General features: G+C 40.4%; 1 protein-coding gene across 5 annotated transcripts in view; it reads right to left on the reverse strand.

Moving 5' to 3' along the window:
* The window catches only part of VWA5B1 (von Willebrand factor A domain containing 5B1), a 112318-nt gene that overhangs the window by 24212 nt on the left and 61590 nt on the right, over positions 1-26516 (reverse strand). For all 5 annotated transcript variants that reach the window (XM_031962722.1, XM_031962721.1, XM_031962717.1 and 2 more), the window contains exons 9-17: positions 23057-23167; positions 20974-21176; positions 20080-20194; positions 16794-16976; positions 14101-14263; positions 8010-8194; positions 5890-6097; positions 4812-5144; positions 989-1126 (exon numbers count right to left, since the gene is read on the reverse strand). In XM_031962722.1, coding sequence (XP_031818582.1) covers positions 989-1126; positions 4812-5144; positions 5890-6097; positions 8010-8194; positions 14101-14263; positions 16794-16976; positions 20080-20194; positions 20974-21176; positions 23057-23167 — 1639 coding nt within the window. The remainder of the gene's footprint in view (positions 1-988; positions 1127-4811; positions 5145-5889; positions 6098-8009; positions 8195-14100; positions 14264-16793; positions 16977-20079; positions 20195-20973; positions 21177-23056; positions 23168-26516) is intronic.

Below are 26516 nucleotides of genomic sequence, written 5' to 3' on the forward strand. Positions count from 1 at the left end.
TAGAAACAAAGAATATCAGAGCTGGCAGAAACTTTGAAAATCAGAAATGGAAGAAACTGAGAAAAGAACATGTCAAAGATCAAAGAAGCTTTAGAACATAGAATGTCAGAGTTAGAAGGGAGAATGTCAGAGATGGAAAGAACCTTAGAACAAGGAATAGCAGTTTAAAGTGATTTTAAAAGGGTGTGGTAATATTTGAGAATAGAGAAAGTCAGAGATGGGAAGGGAGAACCATTAAAAGATAAGATACCAGACGTGAAGCTGACCATAGACCATACTTGTTAGAACATAGAAAATCATAAGTGAAAGGAACTATAGAACAGAAAATATTAGAACATAGAATGTTAATGTTAAGAGTTAGAAGACTTAGAATAGGGAATGTTAGTGTTAGAGTTAAAAGGTTTAGAACATAGAATGTTAGTGCTAATGTTAGAAAACTTAAGAGCATAGAACATTCATTCTAGTGTTAGAACACTTAAAACAGAGAACATTTGTACTGGATGGAATCTTTAGAAATCACTTAGTCCAGCTCCTTTGTTTTACATCAGAGGAAGAGGAAAGTTAGAGAAAGAAAGGGGTTTAGCCAGAGTCACACAGTTATGGGGCTGATCATATCACATTTCTAGAGTGTTTTGTTTTTTATAGAGCACTTTATACTTCAACAACCTTGCTTGGTTGGTAGTGCAAGTGTTTATTTTTATTATTCACATTTTGCTATTTTCAAAGCTATTCCTCCCAAAAGTTTTAGGGTGAGGGTTATTATGAAGATGGAGATTTGGAGTTTCAAAAAAGCTGAATGAGTTGCCTAGGGCCATATAAATAAAAAGTGGGATTTAGAGAGTGCCCTTTGCATGATACCATGGGTTGGATTTGGGATGGGCCCAAAGTCTCCAGGGCTCTCCTCCTGTACTGTATTCCTTCTGTTGGCCCTTTGCACTATCCCTGTGACCCAGCCCTGGGCTCAGGCAGCCCCTGCCAGTCTTCTTACCTGTGTTGGTGTATTCCACCAGGGTGGGCAGATAGATTCGGCTCCTGAGGTCCATGGGCACAAAGGCTGTGTACTTGCTGATGACGTTGCAGGCTCTGCTGGTGTGCACAGCATTGGCTTGGAATCGATGGGCAGAGCCTGGCAAAGGGTAGGGGTGGGGGGTTGAGGAAAGAGAAACTCTTGTTAGAGTTGTAAACTATGTAAGACGTCATCCACTCCAGCCCCCTTATTTGACAGATCAGGAAACTCATCCTAGATCCTTTCTGCCTTTTGCAGTTACACTCCTTGAGAAGGTCATCTATAATAGTTGCTCCCACCTTCTCTGCTCTTAACCCCTTACAATCCAGCTTCTGACCCTATCATTCCACCCACACTGCTTTCTCCAAAGTTCCTAATCACCTCCTGGTTTCCAGACCCAGTGGCCTTTTCTCAATCCTCATCTTCCTTGACCTTTCCGAAGCCTTCAAACACTGCTGATCACTCTCTTCTTGATACTCTCAATGAAATTTGGCTTCCCCATAATGATACAGTTTCCTTAGATACCCTATCAGTACTGGTTGCATTTCCATTCATTCTCAGCTCACTGGTCGAGATAGGGGAGTTACAACAGTCCTTGTTCCCCATGACCACTTCCATGTTTTCCCCCTTTCTCCATCACTCTTCACTTGAAGTTCATGTTACTCATCTATCTTTCTCCTAATCAAAATTCTGGTAGCTTTTTTTTTCAACAATTTTAATACCTGGATTGTAAATATTTTCCTGCTTTCATATTTGGGGACTTCCACTCTTGCTCTAATATCCTAACCACTCAGTTCCCTCAGCCTACTCACTTCCTAAGAGCTACTCCTCCACGCCCCCTCAGCCACACACAAGGATGTCCATACCCTAGATCAAAGAGTGTGGAGGGATATCTGGCTCATGGGCCTTATATGGCTCACAAAATCATTTGCTAAGGCAACTGTATGTGGCAATGAGATGAAAATTAGGTGCAACAACCTCCCTCAACTTGAGTTCTATAAGTCGATCATTTTGTAGTCCCAAGAACAATGTTATAAATATCCAAATGTCCTTGGCAGAAAAAAAAGGTTTTTCACCCTTGCCCTAGATCTTGTCATCACCCATAAATGTTCCACTTCCATGTTCAAAAATTCTGAAATCCCTCATCTGATCAAATTCTGTTGGCTTTTTATCATTCCCTCTGTCTTCCCTTACAAAATCCTACTCTTCATTTGCTTTGATCCACCTCCAATCTCTTGATCTCCTCAATTCCTTCCCAGACCATCTTCCCTGTACTAACTACTTTTTTCTCTTCTTCCCCATCTTGGTCCTTGGTGAATCAATTCAACTGGGACACTCTCTCCCTGTCTCTTGAATTCCTAGGCTCTTTATCATATGTCATTGATTGGGTCCAGCCAAACTTCAGCCTCAGATCTCTCCTGCCATTTGTTGCCTATACTTGGGCTACTAAATGAAGGTGGAGAAAATGACATAACTGTTCTGACTGGATCCACTACAAATTTATATTACACAACCTCAACTGGGCTCTCAGTGATATTAGTCAATCCTACTATATTTCCCTTGTTGTTGTTGATTAGCCATTTCAATCATATCTTGGCAAAGCCAACAGAGGTTTGCCATTTCCTCCTCCAACTCATTTTATAGATGAGGAAACTGAGGGGTAAAGTGATTTGTTCAGGGTCACAAAGCTAGTAAGTGTTTGGGACTGGATTTGAAGTCACCTCCACTCCAGGCCTGGTGCTTTATCTACTTCACCATCTAGCTGCTTTATATCTCCCTCATCAACTCACTATTCCAGTCTCTACACCTTCTTCCAAACCTTTTCATCCTTCCTCAAACCTCTGATAGCTCCCCTCCTCCCACTGTCTTAGTTGAGAACCTTGCCTTATATTTATAGGAAGAAGTTGAGACCATTCTCCATGCCCTCTTCTCTCATTTCCCCATTTCTAAATGCTTCTTGCTGCTTTCCCCTTTTGTCTCATGTGATGAAGCGGCCTTCCTCCTTTCCAAGGTTATTTATTCAAGTGATCCTGCTCCATTCCATCTCCTCCAACCCATTGCCCCTCTGTCATCCCCACTCTTCTAATTATTTTTGATCTGTTTATGCTGACTCATTTCCTACTGCCCACAAACATGTTCCTGTTTTTCCTATGCAGAGAAAATCCTCACTTGATCCTCCACCCCCTCTGTCTTCCTATAGCTCTTCTCTTTATAGCTAAATTCCACTCTTTCCTCTTTGATACTCTCATCTCTTGGTTTTCAGGATAGCCTCTCTCCTGGTTCTCCTACCTCTCCGACCTCTCCTTCTCTGTCTCCTTTGCTGAGTCCTCATTCAGCTCACGCTCTCTAGCCACAGGTGTCCCTCAGGGCTCTATCCTGGACCATCTTCTCTCCATATCTCTTCAGCTCCCGTAGATTTAAAGACCATTTCTACGCTGATGATTCTCAAATCCACCTCTCTTGCTCTCCTTTGACCTCCAATTTCACATTTCCAACTACCTTGCAGACATTTGGAACTGGATATTCAGTAGATATCTTAAACTTGCTATGTCCTAAACAGAACTCCTTATCTCTCCCTCTAAACTCTCCCTTTCTCCCACCTTCCCTATTAGTCTAGAGGGCAATACCAAGCCCCCAGGCTTTCCGTCTCATAACCTGAATGCCGCCCTGGATTCCTTGCCATCTCTCACCAACTCCTCTCCCCCAGCCCCAAGCTGTTGCCAAGGCCTGTTGATTTCATCTTTGCACCATCTTCCAAATTTACATTCCTTCTCTCCGCTGCCCTTGCCCCAACTCTAGCAAAGACCCTCATCACTTATACCTGGGTTATTCCACTTTAACTCACCTTCCATTCAACCACTAAAGTAATTTTCCTAAAGTAAAGGTCTCATCATTCACTCCCCCATTCAATAAACTCTACTGGCTCTCCTATTACCTCCAGGATCAACTACAAATGCTGTTTGGCATTCAAAGCCCTTCCTAACTCAGTCCCCTCCTACCTCTCCAGTCTTCTTATATCTTACTTTCTTATTTCCTCTTCAAACTAGGGACATTTGCCTCCTGGCTATTCCAAGACCAAGACATTCCTATCTCTGCTCTGGGCTTTTTCTCTGGCTGTCCCCATGTTTGGGATACTTCATTTTGACTATTTTCTACAGGAAGCCTCCCCCAGCACTTCTTAATTCCAGTGCCTTCCCTCTAGTAATTATTTCCAATTTGTACTTCATATAGTCTGCTTTGTACAAATTTGTTTGTATGTTCTCTCCCCTGTTAGATTATAAACTCTCTGCCAGCAGCTTCTTTTTGTAACCTCTGGTACAGTTCCCCGTACATAGTAGGCACTTAAATGTATATTGATTGATTAGTCAATTGATTAAAATTGTGTCTCAGGGAAGTCAAATGAATGAATGTCATATTAAATAAGTGCCAAAGTTAAGATTTGAACTCAGATCCTTTAATGCTTCTTTCCATTGTGCCAGCACCACAGGGGAAAAGAGATCAGAAGAAGGGAAGGGAAAATGACATAGGAGGAAGTATGAATGGGAAGGGGTATGGAATGAGGGACAAAATAGAGGAGCTCTTTCTTATTGTTTGGTTCCATCTGCTCTCCCTGATTGGTGTTCTTTGACTGATACACCCATTATAATGAAGGATAGTAGAGGATGAGGAGTTGTGGGAAGAAGGGATGGGTGAGGGAAGTTGGAGATGGTGCCTTGAAGGGTGGTGGACTTCCTGGAGGAAGGCGGTGGAGTAAAAGGCAACTTAGGTGAGGAAGGGAAACAATGGGTAGAGTGGCCATGCTTACCTGGTTCAATATCATTCTCCATCTCAGCCAACTGCTCAAAGTCTCTGATGATAGACCTGGCTGCCAAATGGTGGAAGGTCCTTTTCCAAAGGTCAGTGTCACGTTCGCTGTCGGGGTTATCATGAATCAGCAGGTCCTTCTCCAGGTCTCTCAGATCAAAGGCAACCTCCCACTGCACCGGCTTGCTATTCCTTATGCCTTTGACCACAGCCTTGCAGAGAAGTCGGGGCGTTGGGAAGCAGCTGTGACGCATCTTCTGCATGGCCTGAGATGATGCATCCTCCTTGGAGGGGGATTCTTGCTCTGGCTCTGTTTCGGACTCGAAGAGAGCCGCTATGGATGGGGAATAGATAGAATCCGAAAGAAAGGGGTTACTGGCTAACCCAGGGCTTTCCTGGGATGGGAACCAAACATATTCACAGAGGAGTTTGATTTTTTGGTTTTGCTTTCTTTTTTTGTCCTGTCTCACTCTTGTGATCCTATTTGGGTTTTCTGGGCAGATATACTGGAGTGATTTGCCAATTCCTTCTTCAGCTCATTTTACAGATGAGGAAACTGAGGGAAAAGAGTAGTGACTTGTCCAAGATTCACAGAGAAAGGTTCAATTTTTTATTTTGCTTTGGGCTTTTTTTTTTTTAATCATATCTGACTCTTTGTGACCCCGTTTGGGTTTTCTTGGCAGATATACTGGAGTGGTTTGCCAATTCCTTCTCCAGCTCACTTTACAAATTAGGAAACTGAGGCAAAAAGATGAAATGACTTGTCCAGGGTCACACAGCTAGTGTGATGGATTTTCCTGGCATTCTTTCCACTGTGCCACCTAATCATCCATAGAATTTCTGAAACCATTGGTGGGGTAAGGGAAGGGTGAGTTTGTGTTTGGTTCCATCTGTCATGACATCACTGATCACACTCATTGGCCCATGGCCTTGCTCACTCTTCCTGACTGGGACTCACCCAGTTCTGGATAGCCCCTTTCCCAAGTCAGTGGCTTCCCTGTTTACCCCGCCATGTTACTTAAGGTCATTTAGCAGCTTCCCCTACGTCAGTCTCTTCCCCACCACCTTGCGCCTCTCACCCTGATCCCCAAGGCTGAAGCTGTGGCTGTCAGAGGAGGAGGATCTCAAGGAGAGGGCTGAGTCCCATTGGTCCTGGTCTTTCACTGGGCCCCGGGACTGGCCCTCAGAGCAGCGGGATAAGTTCAGGCAGCCCGATCGTGGCAAGGACTTCTGAGCACTCCCCGTGATCTTGAGTGGCTGGAGTTCTGGGGTGGTACATCTCGAGTGCTGTGATGGGGCAGGAGAAGGAGAATGTGAGACTCTGTAGGGGAAAATTGATGCCAAAGGACTCTCTGACATGAATTATCACCTCCTTCCCCAGATCCATTCCCACACTCCTTCTCAACTCTTAGACACCCCTTGTTTACCCCAGGAAGAAACAACATCACAGATACCCCCAAACTGGGGGGGGGTGTCTGGCCATGGGATCACTGATCACACTCATTGGCCCATGGCCTTGCCCACTTTTCCTGACTGGGACTCACCCAGTTCTGGATAGCCCCTTTCCCAAGTCAGTGGCTTCCCTGTTTACCCTCCATGTTACTTAAGGTCATTCAGCAGCTTCCCCTACATCAGTCTCTTCCCCACCACCTTGCGCCTCCCACCCTGATCCCCAAGGCTGATGCTGTGGCTGTCAGAGGAGGATCTCAAGGAGAGGGCTGAGTCCCATTGGTCCTGCCAGTCCAGCTCCTGCCAGAAAGGAGCCCCAATCCTCACTCTGACATCCCTGACAAAGGGTCTCTCAGCCCCCACTTGAAGACCTTTGAGAATGGGAAACCCACTGCCTCTCAAGGTAGCCCATATTACTTTCTAATAATCTTAATTGTTAAGAAATTCTTACAGATGTCCAGCAGAAATTCCCACTTCACCACTCCTACCCATTATGCCAAGTTCTGCTTTTTGGGGTTTCATCCATTCCCCCAGGTTTTAACCTTTCACATTCTTGCAAATACCTGAACAGTCTTACCAGCACCGACTCTCATCTCCTCATTCCTAGGAACTCCATCTCTCTTTATGTATTCCAAGATCACATTAGCTTTGGGGGCTACCACAATCACACTATTGAATTGTATTCTGGTCCACTAAAACTTCAAAATCTTTTAAAAGAAGAATTGACTACAATATTTCCTCTATCTTTTACTTGGAAAGTTAAATTTTTTTTCCATCTAAAGAGTAAGATTACATACATTTAATTCCTCTGAAATGTCAAATTATTCCATTTGGCCCAGTGTTCCAGCCCTGTCAATATCATTTTAGCTCTTCACTCAATCCAGTTTTTCAGAATAGTAGCTATACTTACCAATTTTGTGTCGGACTTGACACAAAAGCTACCAAATATGCTTTCATGCTGAAGTTGGCCATAGAGATGCCATCCCAGAATTTAATCAGCACTCTGATTTTGAGGGATGAAGAAGAAGTTTGGGAAGGGGAGTAAGAAGGGGAGATAGGGAGAGGAGGAAATATGAGGGATAGAGAAGGGAGAGCTCAAGAGTTTCTCCCCAGGATGTCCTCAGTACTTGTTGTCTTTAATAGTTCTGTACTCAGGTCTGGGAGGTGACATGAGACCTCTTGGACTTATCTCCCACACTGCTCTCCTCTCACATGCTTTTTGTTCCAGTCAGATTGGGATGCTGCCTTTAGCTGATGACCAGCTGTTTCTGCCCTCTGGGTCTTTGCTCATCATGTCCTCAGAAATGGATTCCCCACTGGCCCTTTCTATCTCTCTCCCTTTCTTTCTCCAAGTCCCAGATCAGGAGCCATTTCCTGCATAAAAGCCTTTCTCTATTCCCTGCCTCCCTCTTCCCTGGAAGTCATCTTTCTCTGTCACTGCTCATGGTACTTTGGCCCTCTTACAGAATCCCAAAGACATATGAATTTCAGAGGTGGAAGGCGCCTTTCTGATTATAGGACCATTATAGATGATCAATTTAGAGCAGGATGGGACCTTGGAAGTCCTTGGTCAATCCCCCCATTTTACAGATGAGGACATTGAGAACCAAGATTGAGTGACTTGTTTGTTCATAATCACAGAACAGTGATCGCCAGATATGGGATTTGAATTCGGGCTCACTGCTTCTAATCTCAGTGTCATGCTGTCTTCTCAATGAGTAATGTTTTTTGGAAGTTGTTTCCCCAATACCTGGGACTCAGCTTGCCACACGCAGGGTTCCGTGACGAAGTAGTCTATCAGGTCCTGCCCTTGGGTTTTCCGCAGCAGGTGCTTTCCTGACACGATGGCGGAATCACTGGTGGTGGGCATCCTGAGGCATGATTTGAGTTCAGGAATCTGACTGGTGCTGTACGCCCGATGGTGCATTGAGCGATCTAGTCCCAGAGAGGAAGTGGGATGGCATTAGAGACCCAGGGGATGGGGAAGGTGACACTGGAGGGCTGAGTCTGTTCTGAAGTCAAGTTATAAGAAGTAAGGTTAGAATGCCCCTCCTCTCCATCCCACCTCCTCATTTTATACATGAGAAATGGAGCCTCAAGAGAAATTAGTGGTGCAGTGGTGGCAAGAATACTGGTTATAAAGTCAGGAGACCTGGATTCGAATCCTGGCTCAGAGACATTTTGCTAGTTTTATCCTAGGCAAATCCAAACGTCAGTTCCCCCATTTGTAAAATACTGCCTACATATTTTTCATGGCACAATGAAGAAAGTTCTTTTTAAATCTCAAAGCACTGTAGAAATATGGGCCAAAATAATTGAAAGATATTAGATCCTGAGGTCCACTGATTTTCATTTCCCATCTCACAGAGCTGCTTCCCTGGGTGATTCTGCTGACAAGAAATCAAGATGTGTCATAGTAGGGCTACTGAGGGAATTTGGTGACACCCAAGAATAGGGTTTTAGTCATAAACTGCAGACTAAGTTGCTGTGTGATCTTGGGCAAACCATTTCACTAATTCTCTGAGTCTCAGTTTACTCATCTGTCATGTAGGAATAATAACCATAGCCCTACTACCTCATGGTATTGTTGTGAGAACTCAAAGGGATAATGGCTGTGAAAACCCTTCAACTAAGTTGAATGTGCCGATCTGATAAAAGGCAATACATTATAATGGCATCCCAAAGTTATAGTCATCTCTGGTTACAAAATGAGTTCCACTAGTGCTTGAGGTAGCTCTGTAGAATAGAGCATCCAACAAGATGGTGGTCACCATAGGGATACCCTCACCAGGTCCGAAATGGGAATGAGCATGACTTCAGTTATTATAAGAGGCAAAGGAAACTTATCATATATGAGGGAATTTAGAGAGGGGGAGGAACATTGTGTGAATCTTACTCTCATCAGAGTTGGCTCAAAGAAAAAATAATTGACATTTGTTTTAGAGAGAATTTTCTCTCGCCTCATTAAAAACGGGGGAGAGGAAAAGGGAAAAGAAAAAGAGTAATAAGGGAAGGAAGGGGGAAAGACTCAAAGGGGGGGAGGGAGGGATTATAAAGAGGATAAGTATCGTGATACAAGAGGGGTACATAAGTTTAAAAGGGGGAAAGAGGGTTGGGGGAGGCAAGAATAAGTAAAGCACAATCTGGGGTTATTAGGATGGCAGGAAATACAGATTTAGTAATTCTAACCGTAAATGTGAATGGGATGAACTCCCCCATAAAGAGGAGGCAGATAGCAGACTGGATCAAAAGTCAGAACCCTACAATATGTTGTTTACAAGAAACACATTTAAAGCAGGGGGATACATATAGAGTAAAGGTAAAAGGCTGGAGCAAAATCTATTATGCTTCAGGTGAAGTCAAAAAAGCAGGGGTAGCCATCCTTATCTCAGATCAAGCAAAAGTAAAAATTGATCTAATTAAAAGAGATAAGGAAGGAAACTACATCCTGCTAAAGGGTAGCATAAACAACGAAGCAATATCAATATTAAACATATATGCACCAAGTGGTATGGCACTCAACTTCCTAAAGGAGAAGTTAAGAGAGTTGCAAGAAGAAATAGACAACAAAACTGTAATAGTAGGAGATCTCAACCTTGCACTCTCAGAATTAGACAAATCAAACCACAAAACAAATAAGAAAGAAATTAAAGAAGTAAATAGAATATTAGAAAAATTAGGTATGTTGGATCTTTGGAGAAAATTGAATGGAGATAGAAGGGAATATACTTTCTTCTCAGCAGTTCATGGAACCTATTCAAAAATTGACCATATATTAGGACATAAAGACCTCAAAATTAAATGCAAGAAAGCAGAAATAGTAAATGCTTTCTTTTCAGATCATGATGCAATAAAAACTACATTCAACAAAAAGTTAGGGGGAAATAGACCAAAAAGTAATTGGAAACTAAACAATCTCATCTTAAAGAATGATTGGGTGAAGCAGCAAATTATAGATACAATTAATAATTTCACTCAAGATAATGACAATGATGAGACATCATACCAAAATTTGTGGGATGCAGCCAAAGCGGTAATAAGAGGGAATTTTATATCCTTAGAGGCTTACTTGAATAAAACAGAGAAAGAAAAGATTAATGAATTGGGCTTGCAACTAAAAAAACTAAAAAAAGACCAAATTAAAAACCCCCAATCAAATACTAAATTGGAAATTCTAAAATTAAAAGGAGAAATTAAAAATATTGAAAGTAAAAAAACTATTGAACTAATTAATAAAACTAAGAGTTGGTTCTATGAAAAAGCCAATAAAATAGATAAGCCTTTGGTAAATCTGATTAGAAAAAGGAGGGAGGAAAATGAAATTAGTAGTCTTAAAAATGAAAAGGGAGAACTTTCCACCAATGAAGAGGAAATTAGAGAAATAATAAGGAGTTATTTTGCTCAACTTTATGCCAATAAATTTGATAACCTAAGTGAAATGGATGACTACCTCCAAAAATATAGACTTCCCAGACTAACAGAGGAGGAAGTAAATTGCTTGAATAGTCCCATTTCAGAAAAAGAAATAGAACAGGCAATTAAACAACTCCCTAAGAAAAAATCCCCAGGACCAGATGGATTTACATGTGAATTTTACCAAACATTTAAAGAACAATTGGCCCCAATGCTATATAAATTATTTGATAAAATAGGGAATGAAGGAGTCCTACCAAATTCCTTCTATGACACAGACATGGTACTGATACCTAAACCAGGTAGGCTGAAAACAGAGAAAGAAAATTATAGACCAATCTCCCTAATGAATATTGATGCTAAAATCTTAAATAAGATATTAGCAAAAAGACTACAGAAAATCATCTCCAAGATAATACACTATGATCAAGTAGGATTTATACCAGGAATGCAGGGCTGGTTCAATATTAGGAAAACTATCAATATAATTGGCCATGTTAATAACCAAATTAACAAAAACCATATGATCATCTCAATAGATGCAGAAAAAGCATTTGATAAAATCCAACATCCATTCCTATTAAAAACACTTGAGAGTATAGGAATAAATGGACTTTTCCTTAAAATAATCAGCAGCATCTATTTAAAACCATCAGTAAGCATCATATGTAATGGAGACAAACTGCAACCATTCCCAATAAGATCTGGAGTGAAACAAGGTTGCCCACTATCACCGTTACTATTTAATATTGTATTAGAAACGCTAGCTATAGCAATAAGAGCTGAGAAAGAGATTAAAGGAATAAGAATAGGCAATGAGGAAGCCAAATTATCACTCTTTGCCGATGACATGATGGTATACTTAGAGAACCCCAGAGATTCTGCTAAAAAGTTATTAGAAATAATCCACAACTTTAGCAAAGTTGCTGGTTATAAAATAAACCCACATAAGTCATCAGCATTCTTATATATCACTAACAAAATCCAACAGTCAGAGTTACAAAGAGAAATTCCATTTAAAGTAACTACTGATAATATAAAATATTTAGGAATCTATCTGCCAAGGGAAAATCAGAAACTTTATGAGCAAAATTACAGACCACTTTTCACACAAATTAAGTCTGATCTAACCAATTGGAAAAATATTAAATGCTCTTGGATAGGGCGAGCAAATATAATAAAGATGACAATATTACCTAAACTAATCTATTTATTTAGCGCTATACCAATCAGACTCCCAAAAAACTATTTTAATGACCTAGAAAAAATAACAACAAAGTTCATATGGAAAAACAAAAGGTCAAGAATTTCAAGGGAATTAATGAAAAAAAAATCAAATGATGGTGGCTTAGCTGTACCAGATCTAAAATTATATTATAGAGCAGCAGTTACCAAAACTATTTGGTATTGGCTAAGGAATAGATTAGTTGATCAGTGGAATAGATTAGGTTCAAGGGATAAAACAGTCAACAAATATAGCAACCTAGTCTTTGACAAACCCAAAGATCCCAGCTTTTGGGATAAGAACTTACTGTTTGATAAAAATTGCTGGGAAAATTGGAAACTAATATGGCAGAACTAGGCATTGATCCATACTTAACGCCGTACACCAAGATAAGGTCAAAATGGGTTCATGACCTAGGCATAAAGAATGAAATTATTAATAAATTAGAGGAACATAGGATAGTTTACCTCTCAGACCTGTGGAAGGGGAAGGTCTTTATGACCAAAGCAGAACTAGAGATCATTACTGATCACAAAATAGAAAATTTCGATTATACCAAACTGAAAAGTTTTTGTACAAACAAAACTAATGCAGACAAGATTAGAAGGGAAGCAATAAACTGGGAAAATATTTTTACAGTCAAAGGTTCTGATAAAGGCCTCATTTCCAAAATATATAGAGAATTAACTCTAATTTATAAAAAATCAAGCCATTCTCCAATTGAAAAATGGTCAAAGGATATGAACAGACAATTCTCAGATGAAGAAATTGAAACTATTTCTAGTCATATGAAAAGATGCTCCAAGTCATTATTAATCAGAGAAATGCAAATTAAGACAACTCTAAGATACCACTACACACCTGTCAGATTGGCTAAGATGACAGGAAAAAATAATGATGATTGTTGGAGGGGATGCGGGAAAACTGGGACATTGATGCATTGTTGGTGGAGTTGTGAACGAATCCAACCATTTTGGAGAGTAGTTTGGAACTATGCTCAAAAAGTTATCAAACTGTGCATACCCTTTGATCCAGCAGTGTTACTACTGGGATTATATCCCAAAGAGATTATAAAGAAGGGAAAGGGACCTGTATGTGCACGAATGTTTGTGGCAGCCCTTTTTGTAGTGGCTAGAAACTGGAAACTGAATGGATGTCCATCAGTTGGAGAATGGCTGAATAAATTGTGGTATATGAATATTATGGAATATTACTGTTCTGTAAGAAATGACCAACAGGATGATTTCAGAAAGGCCTGGAGAGACTTACACGAACTGATGCTGAGTGAAATGAGCAGGACCAGGAGATCATTATATACTTCAACAACAATACTATATGATGACCAGTTCTGATGGACCAGGCCATCCTCAGCAACAAGATCAACCAAATCATTTCTAATGGAGCAGTAATGAACTGAACCAGCTATGCCCAGAAAAAGAACTCTGGGAGATGACTAAAAACCATTACATTGAATTCCCAATCCCTATATTTATGCCCACCTGCATTTTTTATTTCCTTCACAAGCTAATTGTACAATATTTCAGAGTCTGATTCTTTTTGTACAGCAAAATAACGTTTTGGTCATGTATACTTATTGTGTATCTAATTTATATTTTAATGTACTTAACATCTACTGGTCATCCTGCCATCTGGGGGAGGAGGTGGGGGGGGTAAGAGGTGAAAAATTGGAACAAGAGGTTTGGCAATTGTTAATGCTGTAAAGTTACCCATGCATATATCCTGTAAATAAAAGGCTATTAAAAAAAGATTAGTAAAAAAAAATGCTAAAAGATAGAATGTCATGTTTGAGCTGAAAGACATAGAATATTAGAGCTCGAAAGCTCCTCAGTGATCATTTAGTCCAGATCTGTCAGTGTTTAGATCAGTGGGATCCCCTGTCAATGTTTAAAACAGTGGGGTCCCCTGTCAATTTTTAGATCAGTGGGGTCCCCTGTCAATCTTTAACTCAGAAGAGGGCAGTCCAGAGAAAGAAAACATTTCACACAAGTTAATAGAACAAGTAGTTGCAGAGATGAAAAGGATTTTTCTACTGAGTGCTTCCTGGTATATTTCCAAAGATATTCTCAAGTTTTAAGACCTCTTACTCTCTTCCCCAAACTAATGATGCATTTGGGCCAATCCTGCCCAACCCTCTTGCTCAGGTTCAAGATGACTAGGGGGAGGATGTGTCTGTAGGACTGACCTCGGATCAGGTTGGCATCTTTGGTGAATGCTGGTATATCCTGGCCCTTCTCAGAGGCACTGATTTCCAGGGCTTCTTGGGTGCAGTCCCCACTCTCTGGAGCAGATCCCTTGTCCTGGGAATGGTAGAACACAGAACTCTGGGAGCGTAGTGCACTATAATGCTAAATTTAAATATAGGGAAGAGCAGGAGACAAAATAAAAGCCCAGGAATTAGGAGAGAATCAAGGAAGAATTGCAAGTGATTGGAGAGACTCATCAGGCTACAATAGTTTTGCTACATCCTGCAAGAGATAGGGACTAGATTAGCTTTTTGATCCCCTAGTGGGTCATGTCCTGGGGCTTCAACTCATTCTGGGAGTTTAGACTGCAGAGCAAGTCTAGCACCACTCTTCATTGCCAACTTTGTTCCTGCATCAACAATATGACAGCTAACTCATTCAACACCCCAGTTAAGCAGTTTAAATGAGTCTTCTGGAATTGTTTTTGATCACTGTATTGCTGAGAACTAAGTCAATCACAGTTGATCACCATACAGTATTGTTATTACTGTGTACAATGTTTTCCTGGTTCAGCTCATTTCATCCAGCATCAGTTCATGTAAATCTTTCCAGGTTTTTAAAAAAAATTTGTCTGCTCATCATTTCTTATAGCACAATAATATTCTCTTACATTCATATATCACAATTTGTTCAGCCATTCCCCAATTAATGGGCATTCCCTTGATTTCCAATTCTTTGTCACCACAAAAAGAGCTACTATAAATATTTTTTGTATATGTAGGTCCTTTTCCCTTTTTTAATGATCTCTTTGGAACACAGATCTAGTAATAATATAGCTGGATTAAAGGGTTATGCAGTTTGGTTGCTCTTTGGGCATAGTTCCAAATTACTTTCCAGAATGATTGGAGCAGATCACAACTCCACCAACAATGCACTAGTGTTCCCATTTCCCCACTGTTTTATCATTTTCTCTTTCTGTTATATTACCCTATCTGATAGGTGTGAAGGTGTTACCTCAGTATTGTTTTAACTTGCATTTCTCTAAGGAACAAAGATTTAGAGCATTTTTTTCATCTGACTATTGACAGCTTTAATTTGTTCATCTAAAAACTACCTGTTCATATGCTTTGGCTACTTATCAATTGGGTATTGGCAAAAAGATCATTTCATTTATGTGGAATTAGGTTTTGCATGAACAAATCAGTAGATATAAGATAAAGAATTCAGACAAGTATAGGTTGAACTAGATAATCTTTGAAGTTCCTTTCAGCTCCAAGATTCTACAAGTCCAAATTCAAAGTCAAGACTAAAGATCTTCCCGAGGAGACTATCCACTCCATTCCATCTTGTATACATAGTTATATACAATATTTCATTCTTGTCACAGCATTAAGGAACTGCAAACAAATTTCTGCATGAGGTCTAAAAGGATCATTCATGGAGGAGATGGAATTTCAGTTGGGTTTTAAAGGATGGATTCAATAGGAGAGAAAAAGAAAGGCAGAAAAAATGGCAGAAGCAAAGGTATGATGAAGAGAGTACAAGTTGTACCTGGGAAGGCAGCCACATTGTTGCCCATTTAAAATAACTGTAAACAATACAATAATAATGTCAGATTTATGGGGAAGGGAAAAGTTCATGACCAAACAAAAGGTAGAGACCATTACACGATGCAATTTGATTACATTAAAATAAAAAACTTTTTTATATACAAACATTCAAACAATGTAACCAAAATTAGGAAGAAAGCTAGGAAACAATCTTTATAGCAAGTTTCTCTGGTTAAATGCCTCATTTCTCAAATATATCAAGAATTAGGTCAAATTTATAAGAATACAAGTCATTCTCTAATTGATAAATGGTCAAATGATACCAACAGGTCCAGTTTTCAGATAAAGAAATCAAAGCTATCTGTATGAAGAAGTACACTAAATCACTTTTGACTAGAGAGATACAATTTAAAACAACTCTAAGGTACCACCCTCCTACCCATCAGATTGGCTAATATGACTAAAAAGGAGAATGATGAATGTTGGAAAGGATGTCAGACATTTGGGACACTAAAGCACTATTACTGGAGTTGTGAACTGATCCAACCATTTTGGAGAGTAATTTGGAAGTATGCTCAATGACAATCAAATTTGCATATATCCTTTGATCTTCAAGGAAGGCATTTTACTCTGACATTTATGTTTTAAAAGTTATAATAGGGTCCATTGAACTAATATTTTATATATTTTTATATTTTATATTTTCTTGTTCAAGGCTGGGTTTTGCTAAAGGACTTCTGAGGTCCTAACTCTAAAATTCTATGATTAAATATTTGAAGACAAAATGTTGATTTGGAAAAATGCAGGGAGGCAACAATGATAGGGGGTTTTCAATCTTAGAATCAAAAATGTCAGGGCTAGAAGAATCTTAGTGATCTTTTAAAAGATCAAGAAACCCAGACCCAGAGAAAATAAATGAATTATCCGAGATTGCAGCATAGAGCAAAGATTCCCAGGTCCTAGTCCCTGTTTCTTTTTCTGTGGCATCTACAGATCCAAGGATGTGAATTGATCTGACATCCCCACCCTCAGCTCTGTGTTGAATGCAAACAGTTGTACTGAGGACTAAGAAAAGTGGTACAGACAGGTCAAAGGGAATTATCCAGTTCTAATAGTTCCCATCTATACTTCTGGAGACTTACAGATCTGGAGCTGGGGTGGTAAAGGGAGTTACACACGATGCCGTAGCCCATCAACCGATCTCCAGGGAAGAGGGAGCTGGCACTGACAGGTGATATTAAGACTTCAATGTTCTCTGGAAAATTCCACTCCACGGTGACATCGCTGACAACAGGGGCCATGGCCTTCTTCAGAGATTTGATCATCTGTCACGGGGGGGGGGGGTCCTTTGTTCTCAAAGAGGATGGGACGTCAAGGAGTGATGCCCATATTGAAGGGCATAAATAGGCAAGGGATACCCACAGGAAAAAGGAACACATCCTTTTGGGAACAGACTACATGAAAATATGGGGATGTGATGATGGAAGCGGCAACAAGGATCTTTATTTGTGCATATACATTTCTCTTTACTTCCTAAGAGTCTGGACATAATCTGTTAAGAGTAGAAAAGAACCTTAGAACATTGAATATCAGAGCAGGAATTCTTAAGGTATAGAATACCAGATTCTGAAGGAGACTGTAGAATATAGAATGTCAGAAGTGGGAGGAATCTTAGAATATGAGCATCAGAGCAGGAAAGGACCTTAGAACATGGGATATAGAATGTCAGAGGTGAGGGACACCTTAGAACATTAGAGTTAAGATGGACCTTAGAATATAGAATATTAGAATCTGGAGGGATATTTGAGATATCTAATAGAAAGCCTCTTTTTAATGAGGTATAAGATACTGAAATGAAATGAATTGTTTAAGATCAATTAGTGGCCGTGTTAGAACTAAAACTAAGATATATTATCAGTCTCTTCAGTCTCTTGGGTCCTTTCCATGATATCACACAAACTTTAGCTCTGAGAATATCACCAGTTCTTTTAACCATTACCTACTTGTCTGTTAACATAGGAATTTATCCAGAATGAATCCTATGGATCAACTAATAGCATATATAGTCCTTCCTTTTATCTCCCCACCATCGGGCATGCTCAATTGAAATTCCTGGCAAGTACATGGAAGCCTGGGGTGGGATTGCCCCAGGGCAGGTGTTAGACAGCCTCTACCTTCCACTTCAGACCAGGTATGGATATTCTTTCATTGCTTCCTGTTGATCAGTTCATTTAGTACTTAGCCTTAATCATTGATTGGTTATTGCCTCAGTCAAACTGAGACCTGTTTAAGACCTTGGCTTAAAAAAATCCAAGGTTTCCCACTGCATCCAGGGCCATCTCCAGTCCTCCTAACCTATTTCTTGTCACCGGATCCAGATGGGTCTGCAGGAAAAAGTGAGACTGTTGACTTTGCACAGCCCTCCTTCATTTAAATCCAACTCATTTGCATGCCATGGCATCACTCCTTGACGTCCCATCCTCTTTGAGAACAAAGGACCAACAAGGACGCTTCTTGGCCAAGATGACTCAGAAGTCCCTACTGTGTTGTGATGAAATTTTTTTTTATGTAATTACTGAGGCAGAGCTACCTGGACATAATAAGGGGCAATCTCCAGCTCTCAGCCCTCTTTTCCTTGGAGGGAGGGGGCAGTCTGTTGAACTGGAGATGGGACAGCAATGAGCTAGATTCTCCCACCTGTCTACCACATGCCCATGAAAACATGGTGTCTCTATTCCTTTTGTTTCTCTTGTGTTTATTCTCTCCTTATCTCAGATAAATGAATAAGGAGATAGAATTGACCAGATTTTGATCTGGTATCAAAAAGATCCATCTAGAGTCAGTTGTAGAGACCTTCAGAATTCAGTAGCAGCAGTATCTGTGTTCTAATACCATTTGCCCAAAGAAGCTACTCATCCCCTATGAATCATTGCCTGAGGCGAATGTGGTGGGTACTCTTCAATGAGGGAAAAAGACTTCTATGGCTAGATGTTATTAAGTGCCCTTCAGACCCCACACATGGTCTACATTTGTGCCATATGTTTGACCTCATTTTCCTCAGGGATTGAGATTGTGCAGAGAAAGAGAACATCCTCAGTTTGGGGATTCGCTTCATAACGTGTTTCTTTGTTTTATACATTTTTAGTAAACTGTCTTTTGTAAAGGCTAGTAGATGTCTACTGACTTGACTGATATTAGTTGAGCACACAGAATGGGGGCTTATATATGACTGTATGAGGCAGCTCTATGTGAGTGTTCATCAAGCAGGATTTTAGTGTCTCTGAGAGGATCCAGTGGTGAAGAGACTCTCCACTTAGGACTTTTTGCTCTTGAAAATATAGCCTATTTTCAGGCATCCACTACAGTAAAATGAAAGGGAAGAGTCTGCCCATCCTCCCTCATCCTGGAGATATTTTATATTCTATATAATATTTTATTTTTTATAACTATTGTTTTAGCAATACTTTCTCAGTAAATTTCTTATCATAAAAGCTAATTGATGTCAGCAGGCTAATCAATGAGAAAACACACTAGATGGGAGCATATGAATTGAAGAACTAGAGTTTCCTAGGCTTTTCAGGATTATCCACTGATGGAACATGGAGAAGGAAGTAGTCCATCTGACCTGTGAGATGGGGATTAGAAAAGGGGCCTAAAGGAGCTGATATATCTATTAAATCTGACAAAGTTTTTTAGAACAGAAGGTCAGCAAATGACTGTCTAAAAGGCAAATTTGGTGCTGGTAGTATTTGTTTGGGTTTTTTTTTTGCCCCCAATCGTTGCTAAAAACCTTTAAATCTTAGCTCAGTGGGTCTTAGTAGATCAGTGATCGCTGCAACACAAAATGCCAGAGTAAAATGTCTTCCTTGAGGACAGTGACTATTTTCCATTTAGTGGTTGTGTTTTGGGCACTTGATACTATGCCTTACATTTTAGTAAATACTTAATAAACCATTTGTTGGATCAGAGCTGGAAGTGACCTTGGAACATAGTTCAGGGCTGAGAGTGGTATGGAATACAGAAGTGAGAACATTCTCAGCAAATCCATACAAATGGGGGAGGGTGACCTTTGGAATGAGGGAGAGGCAGAGAGCTAAGTATTCCATTACTGATACTATTTGGAAGAATGAAAATTGGGGTTTTTATTATTGTTCAGATGACTGAGTCAGCCTCATTTGAAAAATGGGAATGAGAGCCACCTAAGGCTTCCCCAGGGCCTTTTCAGAGAGGAGGGGCACCTGCTCCATCTCCTCTGAAGGAATTGATAACCCCTTCATCCAAGATGGGCTGCCTGGTGGCAATGGGCACCTGGCCTGACAGAACGGCCTGAGAGGAGGGGAGGAAAGAGTGGAAGGAATGGGGTGGAGAAGCATTAAGGGAGATGAGGGAGGTAAGGGAGCTGGGGATCATGGTAGCCCTCCAATTTACCTTGGGCTGGAGTCTTTCTCCTTGCATCAGGAACTCTGCACTGCCTTTAGACACAGCTGCCAGTCCCTGAACCAGTCTTGGACAGGCTTTTGGACCAATCCCAAAGCTATAGCACCTGTTGAAGATAGAAAGAGGGGAGAGATACTATAATTCCCTTCTCCCTACTGCTTAGGGAAGAGTGAAACAAAAATCTTTCTGGGAAAGAACATTAAGGGGGGATCTGCATGCAAGAATTTCTACTTTAGCATCATAGCATGTGTAAGATTAAAAAAATTCTCTATGTATAGAAGAATTGAACATGTGTAACACATTATTTACCATCTAAGGGAGGGATGGGGGAAAGGGAGGGGAAAAATTGAAACACAAGGTTTACAGGGGTGAATGTTGAAAACTATGCATGTGTTTTGAAAATAAAAAGCTTTATAAAAAATTTCTCAGAACCAGAGATGCATCTCTTGAATATTCCAAACCCAGATATACCTACCTGCCCATTATTTCCTGGTATATTGTCTCTCAGATTAGAATTTAAGCTCCCTAGGAGCTGGGGCTATCTTTAATTTTGTATTTGTATTCCAATTCTTAGTATAGTGCTTATATAGGAAGCACTTAGTCAGTACTTTTAAATTAATTGAATGTTATTCATTCATTCGTCCATACAAAACAGCCCCTGCTTCCAAGAGCTTGCATTCCACAATTTAACAGACATTGAATTTATTGAACGAGCAGAATGCCAGGGAAAATCTAGACCCTTCCTGGGCATTTTCAGGACTTTTCACCATGAAAAATCTAGACCTTTCCTGGGCATTTTTAGGACTTCTCTGCTTGGGTTTCCCAGAGTTGTCATCCTAAACAAGCCTGGATTCTTCTTCTTCAAGCCTCTTCCTCCATACTCACCTGGTGGTGAAAGCATGGATTCGTACCAGTTCCAGCACTTTCCCTGTGTTGTTGACTGAGCCATCAGTGAGAAGGAATAGTAGGCGTGGATGGCCAGCATGAGTGGGCTGCCGGGCGATCCACTTGAGTGGGGACAGGATGTTGGTGCCACCCATGTCAGCCCGAATATGCTGGATGTTTTCACATGCGGTAGCCAAATTCTCCTGAAAATCAGGAGAGAGAGAGAGAGAGAGAGAGAGAGAGAGAGAGAGAGAGAGAGAGAGAGAGAGAAGACAGAAGGAAAGGCAGAAAGATCTTAGTAATTATCCCAAAGTCAAACATTTCCTAATACCGTTGGCGACTGAGAGTGTCGCTGATTCCCCTTGGGTGCCAAGATTTTTCTGGTCTTTGAGACTAAAATCTTCCTTTTCCATAAGCAGATTCATTGACTCTTTGGATCATAGATCCAAAAGGACTTTAGAGATCATCTGGTTTCCCTCACAATTTAAGTGGATGCCATTAGTTTTTCCCTGCTGGGTAGAGTTGGAATCAGGACTCAGATCTATGTTCTTCCTTAGAGGGAGTGGTCAGACTTCAGCTGGGAGGCAAGGACAGAAACAAAGTAGGTTCCTGCCAGCAATAGAGCACTTTCATTTGTCAACCAGGTCTTCTCCTAATGAGGAGCTTAGGAAATCCCATCTCCTCCAATCAGGAGCTCCATTGCTTCATGCTCACAAATTATCATATGCTCCAGTGGCCAGCTTGACAAATTAACTCAGAAAACTGGGGGGATGCAGAGTAGCCTCTTTTTTTCCCCAGGACCCCTTCTTCACCAAGATCTAGAAAGGGTTTGGAGTCAGGAACTGGCCCAGACCAAGGTCTGGAGGACCAAGTTCCTGAGCAGCATCCAGACTAAGAGGGGGATGGAGAAGATTGTCCCAACAGCTATCAGCATGGGACGTAGCTGGAACCTTCAAGCTTCCAGGAGGCATGTTTCTGATGTGGAGGTCAGCATTCCCTACACTCCCAAGCTCCCTCCTCATCTGCCTTTCCACACCATTCTAAGTACTTCTTGTTCTTGCAAGCAGTGTGATACTGGGGGCAAGTCACATTAACTCTCTCAGTTGCATTTTCCTCACCTCTAAGATGGAGCAATTGGACTAGGGGATTTCTAGAGTCTTGACAGCTCTAAACTTCTACTTCCAGACCCTTTCCAGCTCAAACATTCTGTGTTTCTTCCGGATCAGCATCCATGGTCCTTTGGCCCCATGACCTTTCCAGCTGTGGGGCTGCCACACTGATTACCCCTCCCTAGTTTCACAACATGGTTCACACTTATGTATTGCTTTATACATATGATCTTATCTTGTTACATCATCATAAAACCGCCCCCTCGAGTTTGGCAGGTGAATAGTGATGTCTTTGCCATCCTGGTAAGGAAGCTTAGGTGCAGAGAGGATTAGTGAGTTAGCTAAGATCACACAGTGAGTTAGCAGTGGAACTGAGCTCGAAACCAAGGTCCGAGACCCATGTTCTGTCCATGATGTCCCCATTGCCCCACTAGTTCTGGGACCTACATGTGTGAATCTTCACGTAAACATGTAGGTGTAAGCGTGTAAACATGGGCAGTCTCATTTAAAAGGGACAGAGTCAGTGGGGCCATGAATTTGAGGGCCATGCAATGTTTCAGTTTCCTTAAGGACTTAGCCCTTGCACTTGGCTTGGTTTCTAGTTAGACTGACAACTCATAGGACCACTGATCACAGATTTAGAGCTAAAATCAATTATAGAGATCATGTCCAACCACAGTTTAGAATGGTTCATCTACTTGCCCCAAATCACACAGCTGGTGTCTAAGGCAGGATTTGAACTCAGTTCTTTCTAACTCTAAGTTTATTCATTGTGTTATTTACCTAAGAAAGTTCAAGTCAAGTTAAGAAGCATTTATTAAGTGCCTACTATGTCAGAGACTATGAGATAACAAAAAAGTGGGAAAATCTGTTCTTGCTCTCAAGGACCTTACAAAGTCCATAATAATGAGGGCTTCCTTTCTCCTCCTTACTACTCAGTCTGGTGGGGGTCAGACAATAATATTACCTCTTACCTCATTGTAGATCTGACTGGAAGGGAATAGGGTCTTAAAGGAGGAGCCAAATCCAATGATGTTGAACAGACATGTTGGCATGAGACTCTTGAGCATGAGTATCAAAGCTTCCTGGGTAGGGAAAAAAAGAGTTATTAGAGCTCTGGGGGGAAAGTGTCTGGTTTGCACAGTTTGGACACAGCATGCTTTCCTCCTGAACTTTCATTCCCAGTAGTCCATTTCCCTCCCTCAACTCAAAAGAGCAAACAGTTGCTATTAATTCCAACTGTCCAGCTGTGGAATGGAGTCCTCTTGCCTTGGCATGATAGTGGAGTGCCTAATCACTCAATATATTCAAGAATATTGCAGGCTTTGTGGAAAAGCTAGACAGAAAGACATTTCCGGTTCCTTCAAAATCTACTATTTTAAAGCTCTAAAGTGCTAGTGTTCCAAGATTCCATGATTCTGGGAGGCAATGATTTTAATATTATAATATTCCATCATTCTAATGTTCAGGAGGCTGTGATTTTCAGATTCTGAGATGATAAGGTTCAGAGAATCTAAGATGTTAATGACTACTAACTAGTTCTTCAAATGCTTATTAGTAGCTATTGTGTCCCTTTTGTACATTCTTTAGACAAAATGCAATGGATGCTCATCTGCTATGATCCCAAGGCTCTCCATCATCTTGGTCACTCTGCTCTGGATGCACTCCAATTTATCATCTCCCTCCCTACCCAACATTTAATATATACACTTGAGCACAATCTTTTACATGTGGTCTGCCAAGGACAGAGTAGAATAAGACCCACTTTCCCTCTCTTCCTGGACAGTATACTTCTCTTAATATAGTCTTAACATACATTAGCTCTTTTGCTTGCCATATCATTTCAATTTAATTGATTCACCTTGAGCTTGGAATCCCCTAACACCTTAAGATCTTTTTTAGGTGAACTGCTGACTTAGTTCAGACCTCCCTGAATCTTATGCTTGATTTCATGAACCTATGCATAAGACTTTACATTAATCCTTATTAAATTTCATGTTGTTTTATACACATATGTATATATATTCATACACACATAATCTTGGTCGGCGTTTTAAGTCTAGCAAGACATTTTTTGAATCTTGACTCTGTCAACCAAAGGGTTAATTATCCCTCTTAGCATTGTGTGATTTACAATTTGGTAAGCAAGCCACCATTTGTTTTTTCAAGTCATTGATAAAAATGGTAAAGAACACAAGGCCCACTGCAACCCCCAGTGCAGAAGCCCTCCCTTCCCCGACGACATCTAAACCTTCCTGATAATTCTTTGGGTCCAGTCATTCAGCTAGTTCCATTTCCACTGCCACATCTCTTCTTTTCAGAATAGCACAAGAGATTCTATTCAATGCCTTATTAAAATCTAGACAAACTATAATTACAGTCTTCCGCTGATCAATAAGTCTAATAACCCTGTCAAAAAATAAACAATAATAACTAAAACAATAATTTCACCAAGAGCTTTGAAATTTACAAAAACACTTTACATATGTGAGCTCATTTGATCCTCACAACAATCTGCAAGGGAGGTGCTATTATTATCCCTATTTTACAGATGAGAAAACTGAAGAGCAGAGAAATTTTGAGTTGTTAGAACATAGAATATCCAAACTTACCTTCAATTGTAATTTAGGCCCAGGTCTTACCGATTCCAGGTCCACTGCTCTGTTATACTAGCCAGCTTCTTTAAATGAAGTGAGCTAATTCTGCATGGCCTGTTTACAATAGTCAGTCCTTGCAAAATCCCTTTAATATGGTTCACCTTGGCCTGGGTGCTGGGACCCATAAAGTGCAGCTGGAAGCTCTCTTTTCCCTCCCTGTTTCTCTTCAATTTCAATGCCTTATTAGTCACTTTTGTTCTGCCTTTTCCAGTCCTTGCTGGTCAGAAGCAGATCCTGAATTGAAATTCCCTTCCTTAGTTCTTCTGCCTTTTAAAGGATGAAATTATCATTAACATAAGCTAAAAAATGATTAGCAGGCCTACTTTTGGCAGAGAAAAATGCTGAAATATATGTGGAAAATCGAAGCCTCTTAGTACTATTATAAGATGCTGCTGTGTCAAGCTTGTGATGTTTCCTAAATTACTCCTTTATTTCCTCTTTCTATTCAGGTGGCATCTATGAATGAATGAATGAATGGCACTTACTGTACCCTACACTGTATTAACTGCTGGGGATAAAACTATAAAAACAAGACTCTCATAATTTTGTTGATTACAAATATTCCTTTTTTCTATTTCTATTAGTCTCTAATTCATATACTCTTTTTTTTTTTTTTGGAGAGGAGAGCAATCAAGGCTAAGTGATTTGGCTAGGGCCAAACAGCCAGCTAGTGTCTGAGGCTGGATTTGAACTCAGTTCCTCTCAAATCCAGTGGTCCACCCACTGTGCCATCTAGTTTCCCTCAGATATTTTTACTGTGCTTCTCTTCTCTTCTCTGGTTACTGGTTTTCTTCACATGAATACATTCCCATAATGTACATTACTCTTTCCCCTTCCTACTTTTATTTTGAACCTTTTGGTAGTGTACCATATTTTAGACATAGGTCTCATCTCATGAAGTCTCATTGATGTCAATGAGGGCAAATCTGTCCCTTTACTTTAGAATCTCTAGTTCATCTTTGTTAATCTTCTGTACTTTGTATATTTGTATGTAGACATTTGAGGCCAGGGGGTTTTGTGGCTGTGTCCCTCCTTAGATCATGTTTCCTGTGGATGTTCCTGCCTGCTGTTATTATTTTTTAAAATTATAACTGTTCTCTAGGGTAGCTAATTTAGTTTATGCACATAGGCAATTCTCCCCCCTCCAATTCCTTTTCAACTTAAATGTTTTAAATTAAATTTCCTAAGCGCCCCAAAATACATCTTATTAATCTTTGGTAGTATACTTTATTCCTGGAACTATCATAATCATATTTTAATTTATAATCTAGAAACCAAAACACTATTCTCAAATACCACTTTTTCAACCATATGACCACTTCTCAAATCTGTCTTTCCCTTCTGAAATCTGGGTCAGTGATTTTGGGCTCTGAAAACACCATTCTCTAGTGCCATTAAAATCTTAAGTTTCTTGCCTAAGACTTCATAGTAATGCTTCCTAGATTCCTTCTAGCAGTATTGTTTGTGCTCACTTGAATCACTGCAAGTATATAATAGTTATTGGAGGGTATGGCGTGACCAGGGAGGACTGGCACCTCTTCTGTGAGGACTTTCGGAGTCCTTTTTGGGGCTTCTCATCTCCTTTGATATCCACCTTCACATAATTGTCATATGTTAACTCTAAAAAACCATAGCATGCATAGCATCATCCCTTGGTGAAAGCATCTAGGTAATTGGGCTAATGCATAGGGCTGGAACTCTGGAGAAGTATACTTAAAAGAAGGATACTTACAACAAGGTGTTAACTCAGTGGAATTGATGAGATGATGGTTATTTA

This window comes from Sarcophilus harrisii, chromosome 3, assembly GCF_902635505.1.
Source record: "Sarcophilus harrisii chromosome 3, mSarHar1.11, whole genome shotgun sequence".
Lineage (NCBI taxonomy): Eukaryota > Metazoa > Chordata > Mammalia > Dasyuromorphia > Dasyuridae > Sarcophilus > Sarcophilus harrisii.